We start from the raw sequence: 9,620 nt of genomic DNA on the forward strand, positions 1-9,620 counted from the left end.
GCCCATCAGCTCTCTAATGGTCATAGTCACCTCTCCCTAAGGCAACTATGGCATCCCTATACCCAAGATAGACTGGCATTCAGGGGCACAGCTCCCAGCCTCAGCAGTCTTGGCGGCAGGTGGGAGGTGGGCTCAAGCCTCCTCTGCCTCCCTGCGTCTCACATCACAGCCTCGTAGGGGAACAGGGTGATGGGGGAATCTTTCTCCACATCTCCAACTGTCCCCAGGCCAGCAGAACACAGAGCCTGCCCCCGAATGGTACCTGTGGTTTCCAGGCAGCCAGGCCCTGGCCCCAGGGGCCACTGCAGATAGCAGCTGGGACTTGCAGAGGGATGGGGTCAGCTGGCAGCCAGCAGGCACTAGGGAACTGGGGGGTGTGGTCCTCTCCTCTGGAGAAGGAAGCAAATGGATGCGCAGAGCAATTTTATTCAGTTGGAAATCCATCTGGACAGGGTCCCTCTCCCTTGGCCCTGCCCATGGCTGGAGAGGTCATCATCAAAGCTGTGGGTGTCCCTGAGTTGGCTGCATCATGTCACCGTGTACAGCTCCTCCCGGTGGTTCTTGCAGATCTGATAGTGGCAGTTGAGCTTCTGTGAGCAGGCCCAGGGCTCAGTGTGCTTGTCAGATGGTGGCAGCAGGAATGCTGTGCTCCCCGCCAGCAGTATATGCCAGATACTGTGGGTATAGTAATAGTTGTCACTGGTCATCATGGAAGTGTAAATGGCAATGGCCATAGCGGCCATGGAGATGCCAGGCAGGAGGTAGAAGACCCAGCGTTGCCAGGAGGAAGGGTAGCAGTGACGCCGGTGTCCACAGCGATATACCTGGAGAGAACCATCATGAGAGCATTGGCACAGGGGCTGCAGCTGTAGTTCCCAGCCCCCCCCCCCCCCCGCCCCAATCTGGGTAGCAGGACCATGGATGTGCGATACTTGGAAGGGGCTCAAGGGTACAGAGACTTGATGGGTCCTCAGGCCCAGGCCTCGGCATGAAGCCACACAGGGCCCTGTAAATGCCATTGGCAGCCCACAGCAAATATGGAGGACTCAGACTCAGGACAGCAACATGGCCAGAATCAGTGGCCAGTCTCTCTTCTCCCAGAGTGGGGGTCTGTGGGGAGCCAACGCTCTCTTATTCCAATTGCCAGGAGAGGGGGTCTGGGCAAGAGCTCCTTACCCACATGGTGACCATGATCACGAGGGCAAAGAGACAAGGCCCTATCATGTTCCAGGCGCCCCTGCGGTCCAGCTGCAAGGACATGGCAAACACCAGTGTGCCCAGTAGAAGCAGGACCTGAACAAGACAGAAACAACCACAGGGTCATAGGAGCCCGAGGCCAGGGTTGTCGTGATGGCACAAGGTCCAGCAGGAGCATGTGGCCTGGACCTGCTAGTTATCCTATCATCTCACTGCCCCCCAGCACCTCCAACCACCCCCTTGGAGCTGCGGGCACACTGTTCTGCTCCGCTGGCAGGGAGGGAGGCAACACTCCTCTGATTCATCCTAAGGCACAGATTAGCCAGGCAGGGCACTGGGTCACATGTCTCCATCAGCCATGCCTGGCTGTGACAGAAAAAGCCCTAAAATCCGGGAACTCCAGAAGCAGGAGGTCTGGCCTGGGGTGGGGGCTCCGGGCCTCCTCTCTGTAAGAGCCTTGGGAGAAAAGTGGGCTGGGAAGGTCCTTGCCTAACCCTATCTTTCACTGTCCTTTCCTGGAATCCTCCAAGCAGCCAGCACAGTCCCTTCCAGCTGGCAGAGGCCTCTTCTAGTGGAAGACTGGTCATTACAAAAGATAGGAGGTTTCTAATGGCAGCAGCTGAACCTCCTTCTGGTCTCTCCCTCAGCATGCAAGGGCCTCCGCTCCCTCAGAGCCCAGACCTGGGTGTCAGGAGGTTACTCACATATTTCAGGGCTGCCTTTAGCCGCGCCATGGAGAGGACGGTGACCCAGATGGACACTCCAGAGCCCAGGAAGTCGCAGTACTGCAGTGTGTCATAGTTGAGGATGCACAGCACCGCCTCCCCGGGCTGGTCGCAGGCATGATAGAACTGCGGGGCAGGGCAGTGAGAGGGGGCCCAGACCTCCCCACCATCCCCAGGGGAGCAGGGGAGCCTACCGTGGAGAAGAACATGGTGTAGGCGTAGACGGAGGCCTCCACGAGGAGGCAGCGGTGCACGGAGAGGGTGATGGGAGCCAGGAACATGAGGTTGCTGAGGGTGAGTAGGAGCGTGGCCACCCTCTGCTGGGCCAGGGTCTGGGCTGTGCTGTTGTCCGTGCAGCTCCACCCACGCCAGCCTGGGGCCAACGCAATGTGAGGGGCTGAGGGTGGTCAGCTGAGGCCAGGCTTGTGGGGGAGGCACTGCTGAACGTCAGGGCCCACCCTCACCCAAAGCCCTGCAGAGAAGGCCCTTTCTCACCTCGGAGCAGGCTAGGACAGGTATGGGTAAGGGTATGTGTGGGGCATGTGTGGGGCATGTGTGGGTAGGTATAAGCTAGTGTGGGCAGGGGCAGGCAGCTATGAGGCAGGCAGGGGCAGGTGTAAAGAGGTGTGAGGCAGGTGTAGGGATGTGTGGGGCAGATGTGAGGCAGATATGGGACAGGTATGGGGCAGGTGTGTGGCATGTATGGGCAGGTGTGGGGAAGATGAATGGGACAAGTGTGGACAGGTAAGGGCAGGTATGGGACAGGTATAGGGCAAGTATAGGACAGGTGTGGGGTAAGTATAGGACAGGTATACAAAGGTAGGAAGGTGTGGGGCAGGTATGGGACACATGTGTGGGCAGATGTGGGCAGGAGAGGCCAAAGTCAGGAGGCAGGACCGCCTCTGGGGGTGCCTTTCTGTGCGTGTGTGGGGGATTGGAGGTATGTGGCCAGAGGGGATAAGGCATTTGCCCTTGCTCTGCAAGGGTACTCTCCAGCCTTGGCAGATTGGGATGGCTCCTAGAGGAAGGCACAGGGCTAGGCAGTCAAAGACAGGAGTGTCTGGAGGCACCCAGGCCTGGCCCTCACCTGCTTTGCAGCTGCAGCCCGCATACAGGTAGCCATATCTGCGTAGTAGGAGACACTGGCCGTATGGTCCACAGTCATTCAAGCAGGGCACCAAAGACAAGGTGGTCTCCACAAGGACTGAGGCCTTCTCACACTCCCTGAGAGGAAGGGGCCACAGGAAGACTGGCTGCCAAGGTCTGCTGGCCAGTCCCTGCCAGTGCTCTAGTCAGGCTCTTGGACACATGAACCCAGAACTGAGGCCCCCAGGCTCTGAGCCCCGGAGGACAGAAGCCATGAGATCTGCAGAAGCCAAGATGCCCCTTCCCCTTCGCACGACACTGCATCCCAGTCTGTCTAGGGCTGTCCTGAACCAGTCCCCTTCCCTGTGTCCTGGCTCCCAGGGCTGCCTGAGGAGGGGTGGCCAGGTGGAGGAGGGAAGTCCTTCATAACTCCTGGAAGGCAACTTACCCTGTGTGATTTATAGGAAGCTGAGTTACTTTCAAACTCAGATGCAGGCAGCCCAATCATGGTCCTGAATGCAATGATTCAGCCACCCAGCAGCTCTGGGTGGCTCCCACCCTAGCCCCCAAGTTTACTTACTCAGGACTCTGAGGGCACACAAGCTGCAGAGAGAGGTACCAGTTGTCTGTCTCTGGGTAGGGGATGATCAGGTTGGCCTTGCGAGACAAGGTGCTCAAAGACAGGGGATGTCCCTGGAAGAAGGCTGCGGGAGGAGCAGCAAGGCCTGGTAAGAGGTGGCCGGAGGGGCTGCGGGGCCACTTAGCCAGATGCTCCTGCCCATACCTGTGGTGCAGTTGAGCGACGTGTTGAAGCTGAGGAAGGGTGAGGCAGCGTTCACGCAGACCATTACCAAGGTGTTGTTGGAAATCACACTCTGAAAAGGGCGGCCGTGCAGGGTTAGCCCTAAGTTCCCAGTCTGACACTGGGTGCTCTTTGTGACTCCCACTGGCCCAGGGCCCACTCAGGACCCTTCTCCTCCAGGCCCGGTGACACCCAGCCTCTGATCTCACTCAAAGCCCCATTTCCTCAGGCACAGCCCTGGATCCGCTGACAGGGACCTCTAAAACAGGCCTCTCTTTCTGCCAAATGCCTTTCGGGGTCACCCTGTTGCCTGAAAGGCCACCCCAACCCAGTTTCCATGATAAATAAAGTCCGTGCAGGGAGGCCTAAGCAGCACCACTCAGCCTGGGAGGGTCTAAGTCCTGAGCTGAGCGGGGCCATGAGGCGCTCACAGATGAAAGTACCTTGTTGGCCCACAGGGAAATGGTGAGGGAGCCCCCACTGTCCATGCCCGTGTTAAGGTACAGCTGCATCACCGAAGGCATGTCGGACTGCACCAGCACTGAGACCTTGTCTAGGGGCCTGAAGTGCACAGACATCACGTCCATGTCTTCCCGCAAGACCCGGTAGCTCATGAGGCAGAAGGGGCCACCACCCTCACTGCTGCTCCTGCCAAGGTCTTGGTAGCCAGGGCTTGGGGTCAGCAGACCAGCGGAGGCATTGCAGCTCTGGTTTGGACTGTTCTGTAGAAGATGCTGGAAGTTTACAATCCCAGGCCTGCAGGCTGTCAGGAGGACAAGGGGCTCAGTTGGAGAAAGGGCTGGGTATTGAAGGCATGGGGCAGAGCCACCCCCATCCTGCCTCCCCATGCAGCCCACCTGTGAGAGCAGCTATAGCTCTGAAAGCCACCAATACATGGGGCCCTGCCAGGCTCTTAGCTGTCACTTGCAACCAATGGTTCCAGGGTGGCGAGGGCAATAGCAGGCGGCAGGCCTGGGTGGAGCCAGTGCAGGTGAGCACCTTCTGAAAGTTGCTGGGCAGGGTAGTTGAGCCCACAGTGAGGTGCACGGGGCAGCCTAGGCTCCCATTGGACACACAGTCCTGCAGCTCCAGCTGCAGCTCCTGCGTGTACTCGGGGACGAAGATTCTGCAGCCAAGGGGGATGGCCTCGCTCAGGCTCTGTGGCTTCCAAGGACCTCCCTTCATTGCTCACACTCAGGGTGGTGGCCTCACTTCCCAGCATGACCCCAAGACCCAGAACCCCACCTTTCTCACCCAAAGTGAGGACAGTGGTACCACCCACCCCTTTAAACCCAGAGGCTGGGCCTCCCTCCAAGACCCTCCACTCACTTGAGGTAGCTGGGGTGCGAGAGGAGGGTCTGGGAAAAGGGTGTATCAGGCTCCAGGATGGAGACCTTGAGTACCCGCATGACCAGCATGTCAGGCTGGAAGATGTAGGCACAGGTGGGAATAAAGCCCTAGAAAGAGAATAAGAGGCGGGGGAGGGGCTTCGTAGACATGGGATGGGGCAGGAGCAGAAAGCCCAGGTGTGTGGGGGGGGTGGGGGTGGAGGGGCGTGAGCAGGGCCGGAGCAGAGAGACCAGGCCTGGTGGGGGCGGGAGGGTAGGAGGGCATGATCAGAGAGCCATGGGCAGGGCAGGGGATGGTGGGGAGGCAGGGCTGCAGCAGAGCCTCAATAAGGTCTGCCCTGAGGAGGAAAATAACAGGGGCCAGCCATTCCTGCACAGATGTGACCTGCCCCTCCATCCCTGGAGAGTAGAGCCCTCACCTTCACCTCAATCTTCTGGGTTGCGGGGGGCAGGTGGGCAGCCACAAACCAGTCCCCAGGTGCTGGGTGGGAGATGTTGATGGAGGCGTTGCTCTGCAGCATCTTGATGAGGAAGGAGGGCTGTACAGTGGTGTTGGGAGGGAAGCTGGTACCCAGTGGGTTGATGACAGGAGGGGCACCGTAGCGGAAGTACCTGGAGGAGGGGATAGCAGGGCAGGCATCAGGTGTGGGCGCCGGGCTGGGCTCGGGCAGGCAGACGGGCAGGCACCTACACAGTGATTTCCTCGTTTGCACACGTGGGGCCGCCACCCTGGGACACTTGCAGCAGCCAGCGCAGCAGTACGGTGTCCGGGGGCACTCGGAAGTGGAAGAGCCTGGCGCTGCCATACCAGCTGTAGAAAGACAACTTCTGCGGGGACTGTGAGAACTGCTCAGACACCAGCCTGATGTCTGCGGGAAGAAGGCACTGTCAGCCAGCCCAGGGGTGCCCCGCCTCCACGCTGGGGGCAGACAGAGGGATTCAGAGGCCCTTCTGCCCTGGCATGGCCCAGAGAAAAAGGGTGAGGGAAGCCATGGTGGGCTGGTCTAGAGCCCCTGGAATGCCTGGCACTCCAACTTTGACCTTGGCAAAGGTTACTATCCCCCTCCAGCCCCTGGCAGCTGTCTCTGGCAACTGGTCCCACTTGACAGGTGAGGGAGTTCAAGTCTGAAGGCTGGCCACCTGCTCAGGCCCATGACGACTTGGGACACTGCTGGACCAAAGCCTGAGTCACCTCACCCAGAGAGGTGGCAAACAGAGACTCTGGGATTGAGGGGACTCCAGGCTAGAAGCCTGGCCAGCTGTGGGGACCAGGGGACAGCTGGCTCCCATTTCCCATGGGCATGTGCCCATGCAGAGTGGCACAGGGATGAGGCAGGGCTCATGGCAGACAGACTACCCACGGCCTCACTTGGGGCTCCTTGTGCCCCAGTCCCTGCAGTGACTCTCAGTCCCCCACTTCTGTGCCTGCCCCCACCCCCACTCCTTCCTCTACACACTCCAAAAATTTGCTCTCACTGCTCACTCCGTCATATCAGCATTTCCTGGACCAGCTCTGAGGATCTTCAGAGACTCAGCCCTGAGGTGTAGGCCCTACCTGCATTAGGCCCCTCCTGGAGTGTCCACTGACTAGGGCACAACCTCCATGAGAGCATGTGTCCAGGTCCTACAGTGTAATCACCTGCCCCATGAGTGGGTGAGGGTGCCCACCCAGACCCTCCCTATTGGGCTCCCACAGAATAGGTACCCTCTGCATTCCCATGGGTGGAAGACCAGGCCTGGAGGCCGGCTACATGATGCCTGAGATGGATGGCAGGGATCTTGTGACCCGTGTGACTTTGGGTGTCCCTTCCCCTCTCTGGGTCCCAGTTTCCTCAAGATTTGGCCCAGGTGAACAGCGCCTCCCTTTGGTGCCCTCCCTCCAAGGTTAATGGATGGTAAAGTGCTTCTGGAAGAAATACTCTGTGGACACAGCAGAGGGCAGCCTCACTCTCCAGCAAGCTGGGGTGCCTCCCTCTGCCCTGCTAGGAGAGTTGCTGGCTCACACAACCCCAGCAGCAGGCCCTGGGCCCCTTCAGTGTGAGCCAGGTAAGCAGGTAAGGGAGCCAGGTGAGCAGCTGGCTCTCCTGCCAGCTTCCTGACCCTCAGATAGAGGAACCTTGAGAAAACACACTTGCAGAACCAGTCTGAGCTCCAGAGGAGCCCAACATGAGGGGCTAGGCTCTACGTGGGACACACTCCAGGCTTCGCAGGTGTCTGCTGGCCACCAGGTCCCACTCACCAGGCTGTGGCCTGAGGAGGGTAGGAGCCGCTGGACTAACACAAACTTTCTCCTGAGGCTCCTGCAGCCCCTAGGATAACATAAGGGCCAAAAAAATCTAAATGCTGGGAGGTGAGGCAGGCTAGCTCCCCACTCCCACCTCAGAACCATGAGGCCTTAGGGAAACAGTCAGCCAGGCACCCAGCCTCTGGATGGGGCCCCAAAGGGAATGTTGCAGGGAAGGTCATGTGGCACTGTGCAGTTCCCTGAGAGGCAAGGCCTTCTGGCCTTGTCAGCCCTAGAGTACCAGCCTGAGGGCACCTGGAACCAAGCTGGTGAAGTTTCAGCAGGTGCACAAGAGATGAGAGACATGCTCAAGGTCATCCTAAAGCCCAGTGGTCCCCACTCCCAGGGCTACACAGCCCCTCCAGCACCCCCCCCCCCCCCCCCAAAGCTCTGAGTTTCATCTCCCTGCCCAAAATGCTCACACTGTTATCTTGGTGAACATATCCTCTGAGCCAGATGTGGGAATCACATCTCTGATAACAGGGAGCAGGGGACACATGTACCCCTGCCCTGCCCCACAGCCCCCTCCAAGGACACAGGGTTTGGGGGAAGACAGAAAATCCCTGAGCCTGTCCTGGGAACCTGAATGAGAGTGCCCTGTCCCACACCCAGGACTGGCATTTGGTGCAGAGCCCTGCACACCCACTGTTTCCAGAAGCCAGGGCTACACTGCTGCTTGCCCCCCAGCAGGCCTGGGAGGTGAGGGGCTGCCCCAGCTTTCCATCTCCATAAACCGCCCGGTGACCCCTCATCCCACTCCACCCCCCAGGATGGAGAAAAGGGGAAAGTAAGGGTGGCAGTATCCAATGGAGCCACTTAATCAGGAGCCATCTCCAGGAAACCGCCTTTCATCTCAAGCTCAGAAACCAAAGGCACAGTCCCCAAAGAAACAGGAGCTTGGAGGAGCAAGATTTCCGAAAAGGAGGGGCTAGGAGCAGAAAATCAAGGGGAGCTAGTCCCAGGCCCCTGTCAGCCTGGCCACAGGGCCCCCTAGGAATCCCAGGCACAGGAGTCAGGGGAGCTACTCGACACCCCCAAGACCCAGGCAGAACCCTGATGGGCAGCACCTCCTGGTCTGGCCACCGTCTTGGGTCACTGAAAGTTGGGGTCTCTCATGGGTGCAGAAACGCAAATGGAAGGAAGCAAGTTCACCAACACCACTAAGTTCCCATTTCCTCGGAACCGAGGACCCTCGCCCACCGGGCTCCTCAGGGCCACCGGGAAGTTCCTCCAGGAAGCAAAGCCAGCTGTCGAAAGGGACTGCACTGGGCTTGGCGGTCACGGTGGCAGGGGTGGAAACAGGACACCCACCTGGGCCCCTGCTCCAGGGTCTATGCAACTTTCTCTCAACTCTGCCCCGTCTCCCAGACAGGCGGTGATCACACTGTGACCACGCTGCGTAACCCTTTCAGCGGCCTCGCAACCGCAGTCCCAGCTGAGTCTCCTGGACCCCCCCCCACGTCCCAGAGCGCGACGGTCCCGCGGGGCCAGAACCGGGAGGAAAGAGGCGGGGGGGGGGGGGGCGGAGGGCGCGCTCCGCGGGGCCGCCTGGCCGAGCCCCGCCCTGGGGACAGGGGGGTCGAGCGCGTCCTTTACGCCCCGACCGCTCGCACACGCAGGGACTGACCGGACCCCCAACCCGGGGCGGGGGCTTTGCACTGAGCCAGCGCCAGGTGAGCGCGCAGGTGCCCCCGGTTGAGTCACAATCCCGGCCCCGCCCCCCGCCCCCCCCAAGCTCGTGCCCCCGATGGCGCCCGCCGTCCCCGCTCGCTCACCGCTCTCAGCGCTGTCGCGGGCGGCGGCCCGAGGGGCCCGAGCGAGCAGGAGCAGCACCAGCGGCCCCACCGCCGCCGCCGCGCCCCGCGCCCCGGTCCCAGGCCGGCCCATAGCTCCGCGCTCGGCCTCGCGCTACTCGCACCGCGCCCCCGGCCGCCCGCGCCCGCCGCCGCCGGGGCAGCCCCAGCCGCCTCTGCGGGCCGCGCCGCGCCAGCCGCCCGGGGCCCCCATCGCCGCGGCCGGTCCCAGACACCGCGCCCCGGGCACTTCCGCCGGCGAGGCCCCGCCCCGCCGGGCGCCGGGAGGCGGGCAGCGGGCCCCAAGGCCGGGGGCGCGGACCCAAGGGCGGGGATTCGAAGGAGGGCGCGGGGGGGGGGCGACGCGGGGCGGGGGCGATGCCG

The 9,620-nt window shown here is 61.0% G+C and overlaps 1 protein-coding gene across 2 annotated transcripts; it reads right to left on the bottom strand.

Moving 5' to 3' along the window:
* Positions 1 to 410: 410 nt before the first annotated feature.
* On the bottom strand, positions 411 to 9,367 carry LOC308554338 (post-GPI attachment to proteins factor 6-like). Of its 2 annotated transcripts, none has more exons than XM_081131523.1 (13): positions 9,219 to 9,367; positions 5,851 to 6,028; positions 5,579 to 5,771; positions 5,140 to 5,234; positions 4,668 to 4,936; positions 4,254 to 4,573; positions 3,793 to 3,883; positions 3,589 to 3,712; positions 3,010 to 3,146; positions 2,117 to 2,295; positions 1,902 to 2,048; positions 1,177 to 1,293; positions 411 to 824 (listed from the first exon to the last, which is right to left on the bottom strand). In XM_081131523.1, the coding sequence occupies exons 1-13, from the start codon at positions 9,328 to 9,330 to the stop codon at positions 528 to 530; spliced, it is 2,259 nt and encodes a 752-aa protein (XP_080987649.1). In that variant the 5' UTR covers positions 9,331 to 9,367; the 3' UTR covers positions 411 to 527. The 2 variants fall into 2 exon arrangements, with proteins under 2 accessions (XP_080987649.1, XP_080987648.1); XM_081131522.1 differs by having other exon boundaries at positions 5,140 to 5,267.
* Positions 9,368 to 9,620: the final 253 nt, after the last annotated feature.

This window comes from Miniopterus schreibersii, assembly GCF_964146895.1.
Source record: "Miniopterus schreibersii genome assembly, chromosome: 3".
Lineage (NCBI taxonomy): Eukaryota > Metazoa > Chordata > Mammalia > Chiroptera > Miniopteridae > Miniopterus > Miniopterus schreibersii.

What these genes read in the sequence shown, in the direction of transcription:
- LOC308554338 (XM_081131522.1), bottom strand. Translation starts at nt 9,330, where the DNA reads ATGGGCCGGCCTGGGACCGGGGCGCGGGGCGCGGCGGCGGCGGTGGGG. An exon ending in AGCTATAGCTGCTCTCACAG is followed by an intron (nt 4,574 to 4,667) that starts GTGGGCTGCATG and finishes TCCTCCTGACAG; the next exon opens with CCTGCAGGCCTGGGATTGTA. An exon ending in TGATCATGGTCACCATGTGG is followed by an intron (nt 825 to 1,176) that starts GTAAGGAGCTCT and finishes GGTTCTCTCCAG; the next exon opens with GTATATCGCTGTGGACACCG.